Genomic DNA, 22528 nt, shown 5'->3' with positions numbered 1-22528 from the left:
TGTAATTTACCGCAATATCCGTGCGCCATAGAAGACTCAGAATATCATTATTTTTCTGTGTACCCATACCACTTAATTCAATCAGCATTTTACTTCATCACCTATTTCGTAATTGCTCGTTGGTATATGATACTTTTGGCCGGTGTTTCTACACGGTAATCATAGTCATAATGATAAAATCATTGGTGATAACTTCTTAAATTTATTACGCTTACCAACACAAGTACCAGTAAAACATCTTCATTTATTTCACAATACGTAGTTATTCGAGAAGATTTTAAGGTAAAGGATTGTACATTCTGAATAATTAAAATGGTAACCTGTTCGTATGCATATCAGCTGCTTGCCTTGATATAAAACCTTAAAATAACGTAGGAGTATCTTTTAAGCTCTGGATTATTGTAACTTTGTTCTATGCCTTGTAGTATGCAGGCTCCTCGCTGATCGCAAAAACAAATTCAAATTTACAAAAATCCCTAGACTACTACATTCCCTTAATGAAATCGGTTTTTATTGTTTACTTACCCTCGCCTTAGTATGTTACGTACAGCTTCTTTATCCGTCACAAAACAAGACAGATTTTTAATTTTTAAGCACAAGGGGATTTTTTGACTGCTCTTGATCTACGATAATCTGGCAGTGCCATTCGCCAATAGTCATACGCGCACGAGTGATAGCTGACCTTTCTTTTAAACACCTAGCACACGACAATGAAACTACGTTAATGTTTTATAAACAAATCTATATTTTTAATGAAGTAGTCTTAAACTTGGTACTACAACATCCGGCATTACTCCTTGCTCTTACTAAAACACCTAATTTTGGTGTATCAACGGTAGAGGTACATTTACTGAGACGCACAGCATCATGTGTAAGTACTGGTGAGTATTCTGTGTTTCTCCCAAAAATGTATGTCTCATTATTGCGTCCAGGAACGAATTGCAGATTTTATTTGCTTCAACTGATTTCCTGAAACCCATCAACCATTTTCTACACGACACTTAATACATCGTAAAATACAAATTGTTAATGACATTATACAAAGGTCGAGAGTTTAATTATGCGAATGTGACCAAGTGCTTATGTAAAGCTAGTTAGGATCCCGCTACTGTCATTAGTTACCTAGACTCCGTCATATGTGCGAGTGTAGAATAACAATGCGTTTGTTACATGGTTAACAGGAATATAACTGACGATTACCTTAATAATTAACATTGCGTTGTCTGGTTTAAGGTTGGGGCTCTATGAGGAAGCTTCAATGCTATTTGAATGATGGTGTAAATAATGAGGTGGAGTTGACTAAGATTACGAATGGTTGGTTTGAGTACTTACGTGACTAAGGCCCGATTTTTCAATCGTCAGATAACTTTTATCTGAGGAATAAATATGGCCGTTTGACATATTTTCTATACAAAAGCTGTCCAAACGTCAAACATATTCGTCGAATAAAAGTTATCTGGCGATTGAAAAATCGGCGTTAAGATAGATAGGTATTGTTGTCACAAAATCTACGTATTTCAAGACAATTATATTTGAAGTCTCTGTTGATTTACGTCCTATTGAAAGCTAAGAAGCAAAATCTTGTCGCCCATATTATAATCTTAGTAAGAAGGTAAACTAGGCAGGTATAAGTTGAATACAGAGTAAATACTTGGGTCACCTTTCGAACGAGCGTCTTTCATCTGTTTTTAGTCTATGCTGTCTTTTTGACCTCTGAAAACCAATAACCGAGGTACGAGTACCGAGCTCTATCAATAATGTTCGGCCGTTTGTAACTGAATAAAAGTGCTTTTATATTGATTGGGCTTTCAAGGAGGTTTTAGTCAGTACAGGTTTAATAAAAAAAAAACGATTGATGATGGCATCTATGTAATGACACACAAACTACGTGCACAACCTCATTACTGTGAAATCGTTCTTGTATGAAAATTAGATTACCATCCAGATAGTGAACTATTGAGTTGATTGTTTACTTAATTTGCGAAGAAAGGGAGGTAAATTTGGGTGAATGATAAACATCAATATGTATACCGAATTTGTGATCGAATTCGGCGTCGTATCATACAACACAATAGTAACCAAAATAGATACATTATGTGACACCGTGTTACATGAATTACGTACGAACCCTACCTCAGAAAGTACGAGAAGAAATTTTGCGTTACGTACTGAATAATAATATTTATTATTATTTTTACTTATATTATCGTAAATTATAATAATGCTTTCAAAGCAAAGTCCATTTAGGTAATAAATTATCAGTCAACGGAAATAGTATTACGAAACTAAATTTGTTTATTCGTCTGCAAAAACACAAGTAGGTACCTAAAAATTTGAAATGATTAGAAGGTATAAGTTTATTAAACCTTATAAAAACGTTTTCATTCATTACCCATAGAGCTACATCCTTCGACATAAATTTTAGCAACCCCTTAATAGTAATAACATAATTTAAGTAGGCTTATCATCTAGGCAAGGCTAGTCATAATCTGCGAAGTAAGAATGTACCTACTTAGTAGTACTTAGCCACTTAATCATTAATCAAATAGCGTGCAATTCATAACGCGGAAACGTCGTCTCAATGTCCCATACAGACTAATCTATAAATCGCAGCCGCTAGGGGCGAGCAGATTAAATACAAACGACAGGGATGCGGTCCCTAAACCTTATGGGGGTAGGTCATGTTAGGTGTGTACCGTACACAAGACAACACAACGCAATCTCTGTGATACACATCTTTGATTGAAATCAAATAGGATTCACACAAAAAGTAAGTAAACAGCCAGTCAGCCGTGAATGGACCATTATGAAAGAAGTTAATCACCCACTTTATTATTGTTTTTACATACCTACCTCGCGGAAACAATTGGGGCGTACGGGGAGCCGGTATTCCGAATTAGTAAACACACACTGATTCACAACGCACTTAAATCACACACAATTCTCACTTTTATAATTTTCGGCTCGTTTTTTGTGTCATCCGATGACAGCTGGATCGTATTTTTTGCCGCGGGGATGTCAGTCGTGTCCTTGAAGGACGCTGTGGTTGCGCGCCATGTTGTTATGAGGACGGGCGCGTGGCGACTGCGCGCAGCCGCCCCTTGCGTGGCGCATGCGCTGTGCGTCACCCTATCCCGCCATCCCGCCCGCACCCGGCCTTCCTTCCTTGTTCCCAAATCCTGCGTATCCTTGCGCTGTTTATTGAAACTATAGTTACATGTTTACGTCCGAGCTTTTAGAAAAGTAATAAGTTCGGATTGATTCTATTTATAGATATACAGCTGAATTAAATTTTGGAAATATTCTGGTGCCTAGGCAAAATAATTAAGTAATACGAATAATGTGTACCTACCTAATTCTTAAACGATATACAGAAACAATATTTCAAGGTCATATTCGTTGCGGAATCAAACCCATAACCAACAATTCTATAGTAACTTGGTAACAGTTTAACCGGCGACCGCCCGGTGCCTCTATCATTGGTGGCATTATGATTAGTCCAATTACAATATATATTTTTTAAACTTGCGTCACCACAGGATGTTTTAACATAATATTTAACAATTTAAGTCTCCTTGAAATCAAGTTAGTTCCTGTAGTACTGTTATTATTTGCAAAGGACCGGAAAGGAAAACAGTGATATAAGCATATTTCACATTTGTCTTCCCTATAAACACAAGCATATTTTTTGGATAAAAAGCCTTACCGTAATATACGTTGTTTGTTGGTCTTAATGTTTGCGTGTTCGCCTTATAAGGGGTGGTTTATAGATGCTATTCATTAATGCTATAAAGATTAGTTTATTTACATTTTTTACTCACGCTCTCTTTATTTCTCTGTCTAAAAAATAAGCCTAAGTAAGGATACTTTACTCCGTATTATTATAGTCCTTATAACATAAAGCTAGCTGCAAACTAAAATCTTAACAACGATTGCTTAGTCGTTCTCAAGATTAATCGGAACAGACGTTAAAATATGAAAAACAAAAACCCATGTGTAGTTCGTACACTTTTAACGCAGTGTCCCATAATCCAGTGTAAGTTTGAAAATATTTTACGTTATTAAAGACAGATCCTATTTACACTCATTTGTTTCATTTACATTCATCGTAACTTAAGGGTTCAAAACGTACCGACCAGTCACGGTTAATGTGTATCATAATGATTGTTTATAGAACTTAAATGGTGGAACTTTCATTGTTGTCTGTTGAAGGCGTACAAACGTGACACGGGAGGCGAGTGATGCATTCGGGAGAGCGCCCACCAAGCGCCCACGAAACACCTACGCGGGTCATGACGAAATTATAACAGAAGAACAATGTCATAAAAACTATTTACAACTATGTACTATCAATGGAAACAACCCTCGAAAATTATAAACTTTTCTATAAAAAAAACGCTACTACTGAGTACATTCTCGCATGACATATATCCATGAAATCATACCCTATCATCTATTTTAATAAATAAGTTTGAAACTGTAAATATAATACTTTACTGCATGCTTTATGCCGTGGAAGTCCAGAACGAATGATTGCTAAAACTTTACTAAATAATGTCATGGAGCAATCAAGTGTAGTGTACGGAGTGAACCTGTTTAAATGTTTGTGTAGTGGCTAAATACAGTAAAACCTTCAAAGCCTAACGCTTTAGCAATTTTTAGGATAATGACCTTTATTGCAAAGCCATACGAATCACAGTAAAAGCAGTTAAGACCTTGCTTCGTAACCGCTACATGTTCACTGATTTTAATGCGGGTGTTTCTCGGTTGTAGCTGAGATGTAACTACATGATTGCGTGAAAATGTTACCGTGTCGGCGGCGTTGGCATCAGAGCAATCGTTCCTGCACTTAGGCACGATCCTACGTACGGGCACAAATAGTTTATGCATTGCAATCTCTAAAGATACATGGGATTTCGGTCTTCATTTGCTGCAAAGAAGAAAAGAAAAAAAATGTTTGGATCCCGGCGGTTATAGAATTCAAAAGCTAGAAAGTATGACAAGTCTGTATAGGATATCGTGTTGCTCGGGTAACTCTCCTTGTAAAACACTCGTAAATAGCTGAATCCGGTGAGACTGGAAGTCGACCCCAACATAGTTGGGATAGATAGGATAATAAACGACGACCATAACATTTTTCTGGATAATTTTAAATAACCACCCATCACTGGCAACATTATAGTTTATTACGATCGAAATAACATTTTTAACGAAATAACATTAAAAACGAACGAACATTTTTATTTTATAGTTCTTGTGAAACGAGAAAACAAATTCTTTCATTCCTAAGATCATATGATTATATTTACACTACGCTAGACTTCATTGATTCTGCACGATACTTTTACGTTTGGTGTAAACCAAACGAATTTGACACTAACACATCTGGATCTGTCATCTGTGGCTGACAATTTCCAAATGTCAGATTTTACTCCACAAATTTTACACCAGCTAGGCTAACAGCTGATCTGTCTCACCGGCCAGCTGTCTCGTTTTTAATATTTATTGGTTTCATAAACTCAGAACAATGCCCGACGATTCTAAAAAGAGCCAGTAAGTTTATTTATTACTACTTTTATAGTTCTTGAGGGAGTTCTGATTGATAAAAACATCATGTTTCTTTTAGTGACAAGAAGAAAAGTGATCCAAAAGAGCAGAGGCGACCACGCCAAAGAAACCAGCAGGGTTCGGAGAAAAAGCAAGAGAAAAAACCTGAGGAGCCTAAGAATGTGCCAAAAGGTAACTTAATATTTTAAAATAAATCTCTATCGAACTTAAAGTCTGTATTATGACCAAAATGAATATAGAACAAACACTTCCTAATTTATAATAGTTTCTAGTTAATTTAAAACATTTTAAGATATCTCTTTCTATTTACGGGAATATAGCACCAACAACCAGCACCAGCATTTTCAACAACTTTATTAGGTAACATTAATCCTGAGTTAAGGTTTTGTAAGGGGATAGATAGAAAACAAATAAATCAATTTAACATAAAACTTGTATAAAATTTCAGTACCTCAAAAGCCTGCCCACGAGAGTCCTCCACCAGAGTTCTATAAGAACTTAAAACGAGAGACAGATGAAATTCTAAAAATTACAGAGGAAGAGAACTCTAAATATAAAAAGAAGGAAATACAAAGCAACTGGTCTAAATATGAGATGCCCATTGAGAGTTATGATGAAATCGAGGAACAAGAAAACCTTGGAGCTGATTATGAGGTAATTTAAATCATTTATTTGTTCAATTATATTATTTTTAGATATTTCTGAGTAGAAGGATGGTATTCGATTCTTACATTAATAGTGGCCCTACATTTAAATTATTTTAATTCTTTGGCTTTAGCCCTAATTGACTTTACATTGTGACAACATCTTAAATGTAGATTACTGGATCTATACTGAATGAGTATTATCTATTATAAAACCAAGTTCTTAAAACCACATCTATATTTTTCAGAAACTCATAAATGCTCCAATGTCAATAGGCGGTCACTTTCAATTTAAACATGAAAAGTCCTGGGACCTAAACACAGGCCCCTCGTTATACGACAAATATTTTGAAATCAACATGGATGACCTTCACACTGCCCTCAACACCATACCATTTTACGAAAGGAACTCAATAAATGAGGATGTATTTAGTGAAACTGATATTTTAACTATGAATAACAGATCAACTAGGTTCAAACAAAAGTATTATAATGATAAATCATACTCAACACCGGAAACTGAGGCATTAGACAAAATATGCAGTACTCTTTCTGAGGGTGTGCATGAGAGTATAGAGAAACATAAAAATAGTGATTACATAGACTCGAAATCCAATAGTCATGACATAACTGAAGATAATACTGACGAAAGTCATGTTAATTTATCAAACATGGAAACAAAAGCCAATACAGAAACAAATAATCAAGAAAATGTTATGAAGACTGAAGTTATAGAAAAAATAGAACCTACAATTAAACCTGATGTTCCTAATATAGAAAATTGTGCAAAAGATGATATTGATTTTAATTTCAAAGAAGATTCAATAACATCTGGAAGGGTAGAAATTGTAAAACTAATTAGTGATGAACCTATTAAGGCGACAGTTCCCAGTATACCCAATACACCTGTTGCCCCTAAAGTGGAACCTGTTGTTGCTAAAGGTATGTGGTTTCAGTTAAAATTGACTCCTATAATATCCTCAGTGTTCTTTTGATGCTCTTCCTGAAAATAGGTTTTTCCTTAATATTTGGTCATTACCCAAGCCCATATAGAAATAGCAAAATTAATACCTTTGCTTTGTATAGCTTTTATCCCACTACAGCAGGCGAGACACCTCAAGTGATCAAATGACCTTTCATCTATCTTTCCATAATATTACTATATATCCTAAAATTTATGTAGTAGTCACAAACTTAACTTGAAACCTGAAATGTAATTAGAATAAGACGCAATCATGTGTCAAACTGATAACTTCCTAATTTTGAAGGTGAAAGCTTAAATCTAAGTGACTCTCGTACTTGTTCTTGTTTATGTAAAAATGTTCTTACGAAGTGATCTGCTTGTATAAGGCGCAACGCGCAACAAAACTGGCGCAGGCCAATGATTAAGAATTAAAAAAAAATACATGGGCCAGATTAAGTCGGCTAGTTTAGTGTTTAATATTGCATCGAAAAAAGGGAGAGAGCAACACTTAATAAAACAAAATTAAAAAGTATAAATAATATATTTCATAAAATAAGTTACACATTTACTATTTTCAGTTCCTGCCACTCAAGACTCTGTACCAAAGAAGAACCCAGTTATCGAATCTCCTGAAGATCTCGAAAAGTGGCTTGATGATTTTTTAGACGGGTAAAAACACTTACCTCGATCGTCGCTCACATTTCAGAACACATAGTTTTTACGCTTGTGTCATTATCACTATACAATAACACAAACCCAGAGAGCATAGCTAGATAAACCACGAGTGCCATAAGTGCCATAAATAATACATTTCGGGTATGCTAATGTTTTTTCGAATGGGTGTAAATAGTATTGTAAATTATAATCCGAAAGTCTGACATTCAAGTAAAAAGAGCACCCACGATTGTTGGTCCTTCAAAAATAGTTAATCAGACACTTGTATGACTAATCACAATTTCCCGTATTGCAGATTAGAATTGAATTACAACTTTAGAATGGCCATGTGAATTTATAAACTACATATTCGTCTAATCTATAAATGTAAAAAACATTGTATATTATTTATGTTAAGGTTTAAAATTTTGTAATTATCAAATAATAAACAATTTTAATATAAGTTTTTATTTATTGCAATCAGAATGCACATCACATTACATAACTATAGTAACTAGTCGCAGAACAGTCATTAGACCTTTTGAAATACATATTATGTATGTACCTACTTCTACAGACACAGATTTCTAATATAATTGTCTTTTAAAAATCTGTGCTAACACTTTATTTAATACTCTTTTGTAAAAAAACAATACATTATAGTAGGTACAACAAAAACTAAATAATATAATTATATAACTTGTGGCCTGCGAACTGAACTTAACTCCACCATAAAATACTATTCCCTACTTATTACAACACCTCTTAGACTAGTAGCTTTAACAATAAAAACAAAGAGGTTAAGGTTTTTTTAAGTACCTACTAAACAAGTCTCTGTAAAATAATAAAAAAAGAGTGAATAAATGCATTAATCTTAATTGTTTTCTCTAATACTAAGAGCATTATTTCTAATGATCCAGAAATCAATTTATCATACAATATCAACAAGCTACAATTGTGGCTTAGACGCCATTTTATTATTTATATAAGTTTAACTTAATAAAAACACAATCTAATAACTAAGTAGGCAAAGAAGTAATGTTTCATCCATTCCCTTAGTGCTCCTGATCTTCAGTCTCTTGGTCTTCAGTTGAATCAAATCAGCATACTTCTTTAGGGAAATCAAAGATGGCAATAAATATTCTTGATATTTCCGGCCATGCACGCGCCCCCAACCATTACACTATTCCAAATTCGGCACCAACAGAAGTGTATAAATCCAATTTATTTCATTGTACCCACAATTATGAACGGAAAAAGCAGTTTTATTGGTTTACAATTATTTAAAACGCCGCACAAGTAACAGTACGTAAGCACACAACAAAATGTTAAAAAACTAATTTAAAATTTTAAGACGCAACATTTAAAATAACATTTCTAATAATTATTTTTTTCTACAAAATCATGTCGTGCTTATCGGTTTACTCCCAACATAAAGTAGTAAATTAAAGAAAATTCAAGGGCTTCTAAGTTTAAAATTTTATTACAAAATAACTTGTGACGGACACTGCACAAGTTTACCTTAATTAAAGATATCGCATTCAAGTGCAGACAGATTAACAAAATTGTTGGATATATAGATTGTCCATGAGATTTTACTTCTAATATCGATAGTTATTATAGTTGTGATGGTACTGTGGGCCGCCGCCTCTGCCATCGTAGTCATAGTTAGGGTTTCTTCTGCCAAACTGGTTCTGATGTACAGGTGGTGCGGGCGTCGGTTGTTGCAAGGTCTTCGCTCGCGCCGCCAACTGGGACACCAACTGCGCAGGAGTCAGGTGAGCTATAGAAATGGGTGCTCCATCTGCAACGCTTCCCGACGGGTTGAACACAGTTTTCGAATTCACCAGATCTTGCTCCTCAACCTGCGTATGAACTGTTGACGTGAAATACTTGGGGTCAGTAGTCGTGTCGGCTTCGTGCACCTTCGTAGACTCGCGGATCTCGCACACGTCGCAATAAGGTTTCGATGTTTGACAAGCCGCATCCTTCATGTCCTTGGGTAGAGACTTCTTCTTCTTCGACACCAACTTGTCCAGTCCTATAGTGCTAACGATAGCTTCCACAAGTTGCTTGTTCTGTAGCGCCACCGTAGGTCCGTAGGTTTTAGTAAAATTAAATTCAATGTCCGCCTGTCTCTTCAGTGGTGAACGATACTTGGACTCAGCAGATTTCAGTTCAGAATCAAAGATATGATTGTTCATCATTAAATGACTTGGCAGGACCAGTTTTTCCAGTTTGGTCAAAGCTTGATTGCATCGAGTCATAACTGTGAAAACAAAAGCAGCACTATTTTCAATCAACCGCAGAATTTACCCAATCACATGTATAAATATTTTCTCCAAAATTTTATAAAAACAAAATCACTGTTAGTTGTAAACTTTTCAGTTTTGTAACTACACTATATTAGTAAGTTTGATTACAAGCTTAATTATTACATGAACCCAAAATAAATAAATAAACTTATTTTTTGGTTCCTCTGCCATAGCATGGAATTTTAAACGATAAAAACACCCACCTCCAGTCATTACTTTTGATTCTAAGGAACTGCTTGCACCTGTAATAACAAATTCTCAATCAGTAATTGTATAACAGAGTAATTATGGCTGGTCTTTTATATAAATTACAAATTCTGCCAGATGTTGAGCCCTACCTTTATTTGGTGCAAGTTTAAGATAATCCTCTTGAGAAATTTTGCCCTCTGCAACTAACTGAAACATTGAGATTTATAATGTAACACAAATCTTACACTAAGATATCAGATACTTAAAGAATATAGTTACTTGTGCCAAAGCATCATATGGTGTTTTCTGTTCCAATACAGGAACTGTAGGTGCCGGTACCATAGCAGGTGCTGCAACCGGGTCTAGCACTGGAGCTGGCACTGGGTTCAGGATCGGCATTGGTGTAGGCCCAGGTAGTACATTAGTTGGGGGCACAGGTGGCACTGTATAGTCATAACCAGCAGTGTAGCTGTTACTATATTGCACATTTTGAGGGTATGAATACCCAGGTACATTTCCCGGGTATTCATTCTGCCCAGTGTTGTAAATTTGACTGGGCTCTGGCAAATAAGTTTCGGGGGGAAAACTGACTGGTGTAGAGTTGGGGTCAGCTGGATATAGGAATGTATCTGTACGGCGCGGGGAACGAGAACGAGGTGAACGAGATCTCTGCATGTCATATTCATAGTTTGCAGGCCTGTGTTCCAATCTGTATGGAGATCTTGAAGAACGGCGTCTTCTTGGGCTGTAAGCACGATGCCTCATAGGACTATATCTTCGTGGACTGCGCCTTTGAGGACTGCGCCTGTGAGGGCTCCGTCTCTGTGGGCTGTACCGCCTTTTAAAAAACTTGTGAGGAGGAGGGCTGAAGCGTCTAAACTGACGATGTGGACTACGTCTTGGCATGTGGTGAGGACTCCACCGTGGACTGCGTCTTCGGCGTGGGCTGGGTCGATGCGGACTTGGGTGGTGATGGTCGTCTTTGTAATGAGGTTCGTCTTTGTAGTGAGGTCCATCTTTGTAATGATGTCTAGGTAACGCTCGGCGCTCTGGAGGATGCTCAAACTCATCTTCCTCAACATGCTTTGGTGTTCTTTTACGATCCTTGGACTTGTCTTCGTCATAATAGTCATCCAGCTCTGTACCAGGCGGCCGAAGATCATCCGCCGAATCCAAATGTTTAGCGAGGTACTCCTTCACTTTTACCTCCTTATCCTTTTTGATCGCCTCGTTGGTCTTGCTTGGGTCACGCCTACTGCCAGGTTTGATGTAATTGTCTGGATTGTTACTACTCGAAGATCGAGGCCCAGAGGAGTCACGCTTCTGCCATTTGAATTTATCGTCAAATTTTACGTAAGATGTAGGCTTGCGAGAATCTGTAACAGACTTGTCAGCATCTCCATCTTCAACCGATTCCCGATGATCTTTCACGCCGTCTAAAGATTCCGATTGGACGCGAGATGACACCCCACGCTTGCCGGTCTTATCTTCGTCGTCCCAGCTGTCTATAACACTTAAACCCTCCATGAAGTCATCTTTGGCAAAATCATCAAAAAAATCACTAGGAATATCTTCAGCGTCACCCATTTCCGATGAACGATCTTTTTCACTACCCATTATGGACACGAAAGTAAAACAGTTGATTATGAAACAAAACTAAATATTATTATAGGACATAAAAAATGTTTATTTTATTTATACCTACATTTACATATTTAGGAATCAACTAAACATACAAATGCTTAAACACTATAACGCACTAAGTTGTGTACTTTCGGCCTAGTTTGATTAGAAACCTTGGTGATCCTTGCAATCTTGTGGAGAAGCCTAACGCAAAAAGAAAATATCTAACTTCGAACTGCGATTCCAATTTTTAATAATCTACATATTCATGACATTTGCATTTTTTACTGTGTTGTGGTATCAGGATGTTGGCTTTTAGTCAACGAGGAGTATGCACTAACAATAAATCAATAATTATTTTCCAATCTCCAAAGAGTGGCAAACAGATAAAATGTCAGTTCTGTAGTTGACAGTTATGTTATGTCAGAATACAGAAAATAAATCTGAAAGCAATTTAAATGTTGCCAGCTTTTAAAGTTCAGCGTTGCATCGACTCGGCGTAGAAAAGTATTTTTATCGTATTTTTGTTTTAAGATAAACAAATACATGTAGACAGAGATGAAGGGTAATATGTATTAGTAATATATATTTAAGAATAAGATAACCAGTTACAAGATCCTTTTCTTTTTCATTCAACAATCTTTTCTTTTTCTTGGCTGTAGTTTGGTTTGACATAAGTTTGACGTAAACAATGCTACAACTGCCAAGTACCATAACTAAAAACCTAAAAACAGTCGTGCAAGCGCGAAAGCGGTAACGTCAGTGTTGTTTACTGTTCAAAATATTTATTGTTACTGAAATCTGAAATGATATAATACAAAAATGGAATGCACGCAAAGATTAGAGTGTACTCAAGAATTATATGACACTCATACGCCAAGGGTTTGTGCGGAGCAAGTAAGTTTCTCATAAAATTTACGCGTAACTTCGAAGTTGCTTATATTCGAAGTTTTTAGCCAATTTTAATGACAGTATATTTTGCATCTAGGCCTGCGCTGATCGAGATTTTGATGAAATTGTTAATACATATTTTTTACATTTAAAATTTATCTTTATTCAATGCTAAAGAAGAGCTTAGCTTTTAGTTGAATACTTACGTATGTTTCATAAATCCTGTAGTTTTAAAGGTTAGAATGCTACAATTCTGAACCTAAGGAGTATCCCCTACCTTTACATACAAATCATTGTCAGTTTTAGCCATTTATTTATGTAGATAGTCATAACATACGAAAGTATATCAAATATACACACACACAGCGTCTTATTAGTAGTATTTACAAATATCTCGCAAATTCACCAGCCATATACTTATATTTGCTGTAAGGCTATTCTACTAGGAAAAGAGAAGGGACAAAAATAAAACTAACTAAACTAATTAGCCAGGTTTTCTGTTGCTAATTAAACTTAAGGTACAACAACTGAATCTATTTCAACCTTCATTACCTTCTAATGTATTAAATTATCATAGTTTTGGCTATCACTCCAAACAACACCATAATTCCCTAATTATTTCTGCAAGTTGTTCTTAATATCCACATAATAAACAAACTTTAAGTAAGTTGTTGTTAGAAAGTGTATTATGAAATAAAAATAACATACTTCAATGCAGAATGGTAAGTATTTTTGTAACCAGGACAATTTCACCAAGAACTGTACTTACAACATGAGTGATTTTAGTACTTATATTCAAGTATTTGTAACTAACTTAAGTATTTTGATATGTACTTAACTGAAGTTATAAATATATTATCAGATAATAATGTCATACTGGTTCATTTCATTCAGTAATCTATTATGTTGTCATACATTGACGTTTACTTATTCCATTTTGTACCAAGATTTAAAAAAGAAATTTAAAAAAGAAACACATCCTCATGACCTTCACTTAAGTGCATAACCAATAAGAGTATAGGTTTATAACTAACTTTATAAATAAATGATTTATGAAGTAAAAACAAAACAGAATCAATGCTATGGAATCATTCTTATCTCCAATTAGAAAGATTTGATTAATCAGCATTCCTAACTAATTGTATGTGTCTTTTCAGATCGGGTTTGTTGGCATATGCGGTGAGAAACATCCAGTGTTACGAGGCCCAAACAAAATTGGCAGAGACCCACAGACATGCAACATTGTACTCAACTTAAATGTAAGTTAAAACTATTTTTAAGACACTTCGAAGAAGTGTTTGCATCTAATCTCTCATTTTAGTACATTTCATCTTAAAATGCTAATGATAAAGATGTTTAATTGTCTAAATACTTAAAATTGTATGTATGGGCATAAATAATGCATATTATAATGTATCATTTTCTGATATGTCTAACAACATTTTTTTATGTTATTCTCGAAAATACCATAACTTGTTTATTTATGAAATTAGTTCATTCCCATGGAAAAAACTCTAAATAAGTGAAACTAACCATAATACATGAGGGACTACTAAAATTGAATCGGCTAAGGCGTCGCTGAGTTTATCGCGCAGAAAAACAGACGAAAATTTTATAAGTCAAATTTTTATCTTCAGTCTTGTTTTTAAAGCATTGTGTTTTAAGAGCGCTTTCCTTAGCAAGGTGTTTTACAAAATATACGTACAGATTTCTCTTATCTATAATTTCATTAAATGAATGGACTATATTGTTTTTTATTTCAGTCTGTATCAAGGCAGCATGCTGTGATAAATGTTCTAAGTAGCAAAGAATATATGCTTATGGACTTAGGTTCAGCCAACAAAACAAAATTAGTAAATGTGAGTATTTAAACATGTCAGAAATAAAATAATATTTAAAAGTAGTAGTGTCTAATCTTGTCTAGTCTAATCTTGATATTTGGCTTCGAATTTCCTTATTCAGTTATACAAAACAAAAAAAATACACATTCAAAATAATATAATTGCTCGCATCAAGCCCACCGAAAACAACCTGTTCTGGGTTCGAACCCCGCGTAGGACAAGCTATTTTGTAATTTTTGCGTGCTTGTTCCGATTCTGGGGGCCTTGTGCAAGTTTCGCGTCGTAACTAGTTGGGAGTCGTTTCATTTATTAATTTAATACTTCTCATCCAAATATTTACATTGGAAGACTTAATGCCAGTGGCATTCTCTACAAGTCAACCAAGCTATTTTTAATTCAATAAAAAAGTTGACATAGAATCAAAGTGTAAACTGCATTGAAATATTTGTTTTCCCAGAAAACGCTACAGCCATACATACCTTACCCTCTAAAGAATGGTGATACAGTACAGTTTGGAGACAATTTTGGGATATTCAGACTTCTAGAGGAAGATGACAACTTGCCGATGACACAGGCTTTAGACTTGCCTATGACACAACCTTTGGATATCCCTGATACACCGTTACCGAGTAAGGCAGTATCGAAGATCCATAAAGCACAGACTACTGTCATTCCTGAGTCTCCCGACGTAAGTGGGGTATGTAACGATGTATTATCATGATAGAATACAAATATAGTGTATATTGGCGGAAATATAACTTAGCGGTTCGTAAAAAAGGATCTTATATTGTCAGAGCCAGATCAAGGTATCCATTAAAGTTATGTGAAACAGAGTCAATGATATTTATAAATTTGGAATGATGGTATTAATTGTTTTATTTTTTTTTAGGACGACTCATTTATATCGGCCTCAAACAGGAACAGTGAAAGAACAAGGCTATCCAGCGGTCAGTTTATAAAACCGTTTGGCAAAACTATATCAATACAACCAATAAGTTCACCTAAAACACCGAATAATTCTGGTTTGTCAAAACGATCAACTTCTTTGAGTTTCGTTGACAATCCTAATACGAGTTTAAACGAGTCTTGTGCGTCTCGTAACTCTAAAAATGTAACTGATATTCATGATATGGACACACAACCACCTGATGTAAATGAGCCTAATGATTCAATACATACAGCTGATACTCAGATCCCACCGCCGAGACCTATCTCACCGTCAATTTACAGCTTGAACACGCAACTACCCACAGGAGACAATCTGCCTGAAATACGCAAGGTTGACAATCAACAAGAAATGCAGTTTGATTTGTATGCAGCTAACAAAGAGAATGATACAAGTATATTTAATGCTGAAACACAGCCATTTGCTTTTGAGAAAGAAGATTCGATGCAACAGAAAAAAAATGGTGAGAAACAAAATATTGCAAAGGAAAAAGTTGATAGCTTAGTGAAAGCTAACGATGTGGAAAAGAGTATAAATACTTCGGAAGAAGAATTGTTGTTCGATGATATTGATGGTGATGTGTTTGAGGAAGATCTCAATTCGCAAAATATACTTGTCGACGAAGTACTGCTAGTAGAAGCAGCTGAAAAGTCTGGTGAAAAACCTAAAGATAATAAAACCCCATCAAAAAGAGCTAACAGAATCGAATCTGATAGTTCAACAGATTGTGAAGACATTTATATGATGCCGACACAGAAAGTGGCGGAATTACCTAAAGATGATTCAAAACAAGATGTTGGCAAAGTCGATATAACTCACAAAGTAAAGCCGACAAAGAGCGTTAATGGAATACAATCAGATTGCTCGACAGATTGCGAAGATATAGATATGATACCCACTCAAAAGATACCCGAAAAGAAAGTAGATGCAGACGATGACGTCACAGATTGTGAAGATAACGAATTACCTACAAACAAACCGATTGAAACCGGTTCCAATACAAAGTTTGAAGATATGCCTACACAAATAATCGATGCTGAATACAATGCAGGCAATCCGGCAAACAATAATGAAGACATAGAAGATCAGGCAACCCAAATATTGGAAGAGATAGTGCCACAGGATATTGATAAATCAAAAACTAGTTTGAGTAAACTCGACAGGTCGTTTAAAGTTCCTTTTCGATCTCCGAAGCGAGTGAAAAATAAAGACGTACAGAAACCGTCTCCAATAAAAACTATTACGAGTAAACCTGGTCCGTCTACCTTGAATGAGGACAATTATTATCAAGCGACACAAGAAATTTATGATGATCTGTGCTCACAAAGAGAAATGTCTCCTGATATCTTACAAATGGACCAAGGTGACAATGTAACCATTGATTTAGTATCGAGCCCCGCCAAGAAACACGAAGAGGCTTTAAATAAACTTCAAAAGTCGTTTTCTCGAAGATCTGGTGTTAAATGTGAAAATGTTGCAAGTTTAAAGAAAACACCAAGTGACTCGTCCGATGTGGATACTACTCCAAAAAAACTGCGGCCGTTCCTATTCACTGATAGCGATCTTCCAAGCAGTCAAGAGATCACAACAAGTATGATGACAAAACAAGATTCAGCTGTTGTGGACCTGTCCAGCGATTCAGAACCGGATAATACCGAAGAGCAGACTCCAATAGTACATCGCAAGAAGAAAACTAAACCTGCACCCAAGTTAGATCTGACCAAAAAGTTTGATGTCGAAATGTTACCAGAGAGGATTCTGACGCGGCAACGCAAACCCACCGACAAACTAGGAAATAGCACCGATAAAAGTATAAACTCTAAAATACTTAAATCCACATACTTACTAGACCAGGAAGATGAAGTCGATCAAGAAATTATATCCGAAAATATAAAACGCCTAAAAAGTTTCGAGAAAGCCAAGAGTTTACGAGAGTCCAAGAATGATGTTAGTGCTAAAGAGGATGTGAAAGACACTAGTCCGCGTTCGAAAGAGAGTAAGAGTAAGGAACCCAAAGAAAAAATAAAAGTTAAAATAGAAAAACCAAAGAAGAAGGAAACCAAACCGAAAAGCGAGTCGTCTGTTCGAAAAAGCGATGAAAACAAAAGTAAACAAAAACAGTCAAGCATTACCTCAGAAACTAATACAAGGAAAACTAGAACAAAGAAAAATGAAACCGAAACAAAAGCAAACACAAAAAATAGATCAGTATCACCAGATAGCAGTAAAAAAGAAGACAAAAAACCTCGTAACAGAAGAAAGGAAAGATCAAAATCACCTGAAATCGAAGTCAGGAGAAGCAAACGCCAGACAACCAAAGAAAAGAGTTTAAATGAACCAACTTCTATGAACCCTCGTAAACGCAAGCCAATACTGAAGAACGTACGAGAAAGTACTGAATATAATATGTCATCTTCCAGCGGTGAACCAAATAGGAGTCTAAAGAGATCGTTGGTTGAAGACAGTGTAGTACCAAGCCCGAAACGAACACGATCTTATGTAAATAGTAGTAATACTAATACGAGCAGTGGTATAAGTAATTCGTCTTTAAGAGCGACCCCTGCCAGACTCAATAAGACGCACCATGTGCTGTTTACCGCCTTCCCCAGTGATGAAGTTAAACAGAAGTTGGAGAAATTAGGTAATATATTCCTTGTTTTTTAATATTTTTTCTCTTACAGCCTTGTGCGAGAGCGATAGATAGATAAGAGTCGTTAAAAAAGTTTATTTTGTCTCTACATTTGACTCTATGGTAATGAAGAGAGCAAGACAACTAAGGGCAATATTTTTCTCTTAGTTCTTAGTCGTTACGATTACGATACGGATACGAGGACGATACGAATAAGGCTGATATAAATATAAATTGGAATATTCTTTATTGCATACCACGTAATTACAGAATTCGACAAACACAAATAGTGTCCCAAATATCTCTTGCGTCATGCGACACACAATATAATAAAATACCAGTTTTGCAGTCGTCATCTGAGTCTGGGTGTCTTTGTGCCTGTGACTTGAATGTCTGTGAAACCTCGCGACACAAGGTTTAATTTCCTTATTGCGGGAGTGGTTACATAACTAGAAACTCCTGTTTAAGTATTTGGCGCAGAAGATTGACGGTATGAGCCCTTACACCGTGAAGCATTTCTCTTCACTTCACGTAACCTTTTTTTCTATCCGATCGATTTTTCTGCCCATTCAACAACCCTCCTTTCTGTTTCCTACAGTCCAACTTATTATTCATGTGTACATGCAGGTGCAGTGATAGTGACAGATGTGATGCAGTGTACGGTAGTGCTGACGATGCAGATCAAGCGCACGTTCAAGCTGCTGTGCGCGCTCGGGCTGGGCAGGCCGATAGTAGGCCCCGGCTGGGTGCAGGCCTGCAACGATACTAATATCATTGTCGGTGAGATACTTGATTATATACGTGTAGTTTTTTGAGAATAACAACGACAAATACACGTCGCGCTCAGGACGAAACGTGACAAGGTTTCGATTCCCGCGTAGGACAAGCAGTTGTGTTATCCACAAATGCTTGTCTTGAGTCTGGGTGTCTTTGTGCAGTCTATTACTTGTTATGCTTGTATATTGGGCGGTTGGTCCGTAGATGGGTGACCATCTTTGTCATAACGAGTTCTTCCATAACACGTCTGATAGTCCGATCCGTCTTCCATAGCCGATCCCAATATAGTTTGGAAAAGGCTAGGCCGGTGATGAGTCGAAATTAATTAAGTATTATGTTTCAGATCCATGGCTATACCTAGTAAAGGACGAATCGGCGGAGAAGCGTTTCGGGTTCAACTTGGAGCGGTCTCTAACTGGCAAGCGGAATTTCCTGAAGGGTTACAACGTGTCCTCCACGCCCAACGTGCAACCTAACGCAACTGAAATGGAACGTAAGTACAACCTGTTCTGCTTAAAGTCACTGACCACATTTGTTTTCTCAAATGATCTTTATTTGCTGGATTATGTACTGAGAAATCGAAAATACAGGTATTTGTTAGTACAAGGTAAAAATGTTAGAAACATTGTCTAATTGTATAGAATTCTCATGTCTGTAGTTAGACTCCTCCGAAATGGCATAACTGATTCTCATGAAATTTAGTGTGCTGTTGAGTAAGTCTGAGAATCGGGCAACTTCCCTTTTTTTCTATTGTCGTATGGCATTACAACGTTTTAGCTGTCTCAGCAGCTAGTAATCATAAAAAAGCGCCACATCAAAATTAACCAAGAAAAAAACTTATTAAAACTTCACTTATACAAATAAATGAACATAACCTTTCCATTGCAGTTATAGTGAAATGTTCAGGCGGTAACTGGAAGGAGGGCGGTCCGCACTGGGTGTGCGTGTCGTGCAACAGGGACCGCGACCTGTGGGCGGCGCTGCGCCGGCGCGGGGCCAGCGTCGTGTCCACTGAGTTCATATTGGGAGGGGTGCTCAAGCAGACGCTAGATGTCGCTGCACATACCTTCCCGTGAAGTGGGAACGTTGTGAGGATGCATGAAGATGCGATCATTCTTCTATAAGGCGATTTTAGATTACATGGTTGGTATAAAAGTCGGTTTAAAGCAGCGTGACTTGCAAGCTTTTATGCGATATTGCATTTTTATGCAGTGTATGTGTCTATGTAGCATATATGCTGTATACGTGTCATACGCAAGTCCAAAACCGTTGTAAGTGTGAACTATATGTGTGTGGAAGTTTCTGAAGATGTGTACATTTCATAATTAGTAAGTTTCAGTTGCTGATACTGACCTGATTGTAAGCGCTCCTTTATCGCGATTGATTCGCGAGCTCTTTAGTTTCTAGAAATTGGTCTCGTCTTCATGGGTTAAACTGTCTACATTTAACAACGTTATTGTTGCATATGTTTTATGGGGAGTTTTTACATAGTATTGTCACCACTAAAAGTTGACCTTAAGACGATGTATTAAGGGTGTGTATATTTATACTATACTCGTAATTTCAAAGCCAATTTCTTAATAAGTGTTCTAGTTTTCCATCATGAAGTTTTTGAGACAGCATGATGTATTTTGGCTAAAGGTAAAAATGTGTATAAGAAATACTATAATTATTGTTCTGAAACATTTACAAAATGTTATACTTGACAAGAGTGAAAACCAGTGTACAGTCAGCAGTGTAACAAATGCAATTAAAAGCATTTTATAGTACAAATTTATCAAAATTTAGACCCTTTCTTGGTAAGTTGTCTTGATGACTTTAAGGAAGGTTGTAAAACTAACAGGTAAAAAAGACTGCTTGTTCAATTCTCGTAAATTTATAAAAAGATTTAGAGGGTTTCAAATGTTATCAATCCGCATAAAGTACTTATTTGCTGACTGTACTGTACAGATAATGTTTTGGAATATTTGTAAATACTTAACAAATTCGATTAAAAATCACCTGGAAGTACAATGTTATTTACAAGTAGATTTACTTAATTCATAACTTACACATTATTTTAGCCCTACAATCATTTGAAAAGCTTGTATTTACATATACGAAAGAGGTTTTGAGTCTATAATTGCATGCATGGCATCACCAGGTTAATTAAGAAGTCTTTACTTCTTGTGTTTTACTTCAAATAACCGAAACATACCTTCATCACAAGCTCATCATCTGTTAAAGATTGCGTAAAAGACAATTTTTATGTCCATAGGCATTTTCAAACTAATATTTGTTGTGTCGACTTTTTAGACCTTATTGTAGATTTGACAGCTAGAAAAATAGATACATGAAACCAATTATAATTACATATATAAATAATACAGTAGACTACAGACTCAAAATAAAACCGTGTTTTTATATGTTTTAAAACCGCTATCTAGACCGACGGCGGCAAAGCATGGAGATGTTATGATTTTATATTTTGTGGCGCCATCTGTTGGTTGCAGCGCCCTCTAGACTTTCAATTACGCCGATCTTTTTAAAATAATACAATATTCTTATCATGTAAATATTATCTTAATTTAATTGATTATTTGAATATTATTCGTATGTTGTTAATAATTATGTGGACATTAAATTCAGGCCCTGGTTTATAAACGCCACTCCAAGTTGTTTGGCGTCCTCAAATCGTGGTCTAAGTGCATGTGACATCAAAAATACTAAATTACATGCTTTAAAATCTTATATATTATATCAATATGCTTCTTATTAATATGGTAACTAAGTTTATTTTTAAATGATTTCTCTAATAGAGGGCTAAAAATGTTAAAATTCTATGTTCAATGTGTTGTCTTTGTTTGTTTTTAATGTCGCCATTTTGATTTATTTTCCTAGGAATTAATATTGATAATTGCAATATGGTTATTTGTCATAAATGTATGAATAATGTTGTATCATAAATGATGTTTCTATTATTATAATCATAGTTTACGAGTTTGTAATATCATCATATGATTGTTTATTATTGTAAATTACATGACTTATTTTCTTATCTCTGTGTTTTTTTACATTATTTTATCTGTTATCCTAATGTACTTTAAAACTTTGAGAATAGAGTCTGGAATCTGTCAGTACAATTAATCTAGCCTATAAAATATCATAATAAGGATTGAAGCACAGGAAGAAATAAAACCATTATAAATTAATATTAATTGTATATTTACATAACACAAAATACTGGCAAAACAAATAGTTCCGTAGTTAAAAATACAATAAATCTGTTGAATATTTATGTACACATGGAATGTCCCATTAATAAATGGTCGAGGCTGTGTTACAATATACAAAGCATCCAAATAATTGTTAATAAGTATTCTGGATCTGTTTGTGGTAATATCTAGTACCTACTATGTTCGTTTTGTATACTCGCACTAACATATCTGCAAGACATACACATGTCTGAACATTTACACAAAAGTTACTGACGTAAGATCCTTAATAA

General features: G+C 35.6%; 4 protein-coding genes across 7 annotated transcripts in view; 2 read left to right on the top strand and 2 right to left on the bottom strand.

Annotated features, from left to right (window-relative positions):
- The window catches only part of LOC113503848 (disheveled-associated activator of morphogenesis 1), a 117634-nt gene extending 114395 nt beyond the window's left edge, over window positions 1-3239 (bottom strand). For 2 of the 3 annotated variants that reach the window (XM_026885955.1, XM_026885956.1), the window contains exon 1: window positions 2854-3239. The gene's annotated coding sequence lies outside the window, so the exon portion shown is untranslated. Of the gene's footprint in view, window positions 1-2849 lie in introns of all 3 variants that reach the window. The other variant, XM_026885957.1, reaches the window with a different exon arrangement.
- A 2181-nt stretch (window positions 3240-5420) lies between these two features.
- Window positions 5421-8266, top strand: LOC113503658. Its single transcript, XM_026885691.1, has 5 exons — window positions 5421-5553; window positions 5627-5739; window positions 6017-6222; window positions 6461-7154; window positions 7755-8266. Exons 1-5 carry the CDS (start codon window positions 5528-5530, stop codon window positions 7847-7849), a joined length of 1134 nt encoding a protein of 377 aa, XP_026741492.1. The 5' UTR covers window positions 5421-5527; the 3' UTR covers window positions 7850-8266.
- Window positions 8267-9291: 1025 nt separating this feature from the next.
- LOC113503657 (serine/arginine repetitive matrix protein 1-like) lies at window positions 9292-12355 on the bottom strand. Its single transcript, XM_026885690.1, has 4 exons — window positions 10614-12355; window positions 10484-10541; window positions 10349-10387; window positions 9292-10099 (listed from the first exon to the last, which is right to left on the bottom strand). Exons 1-4 carry the CDS (start codon window positions 11949-11951, stop codon window positions 9432-9434), a joined length of 2103 nt encoding a protein of 700 aa, XP_026741491.1. The 5' UTR covers window positions 11952-12355; the 3' UTR covers window positions 9292-9431.
- Window positions 12356-12651: 296 nt separating this feature from the next.
- LOC113503656 (E3 ubiquitin-protein ligase RBBP6-like) lies at window positions 12652-22078 on the top strand. Of its 2 annotated transcripts, none has more exons than XM_026885688.1 (8): window positions 12652-12854; window positions 14006-14107; window positions 14612-14707; window positions 15147-15377; window positions 15579-18276; window positions 18892-19044; window positions 19385-19534; window positions 19930-22078. In XM_026885688.1, exons 1-8 carry the CDS (start codon window positions 12780-12782, stop codon window positions 20115-20117), a joined length of 3693 nt encoding a protein of 1230 aa, XP_026741489.1. In that variant the 5' UTR covers window positions 12652-12779; the 3' UTR covers window positions 20118-22078. The 2 variants fall into 2 exon arrangements, with proteins under 2 accessions (XP_026741489.1, XP_026741488.1); XM_026885687.1 differs by having other exon boundaries at window positions 15147-15386.
- Window positions 22079-22528: the final 450 nt, after the last annotated feature.

This window comes from Trichoplusia ni, chromosome 20 (genome assembly GCF_003590095.1).
Source record: "Trichoplusia ni isolate ovarian cell line Hi5 chromosome 20, tn1, whole genome shotgun sequence".
Lineage (NCBI taxonomy): Eukaryota > Metazoa > Arthropoda > Insecta > Lepidoptera > Noctuidae > Trichoplusia > Trichoplusia ni.
Note: the sequence above shows the minus strand (reverse complement) of the source record. Positions and strands in the feature narration are given on the sequence as shown.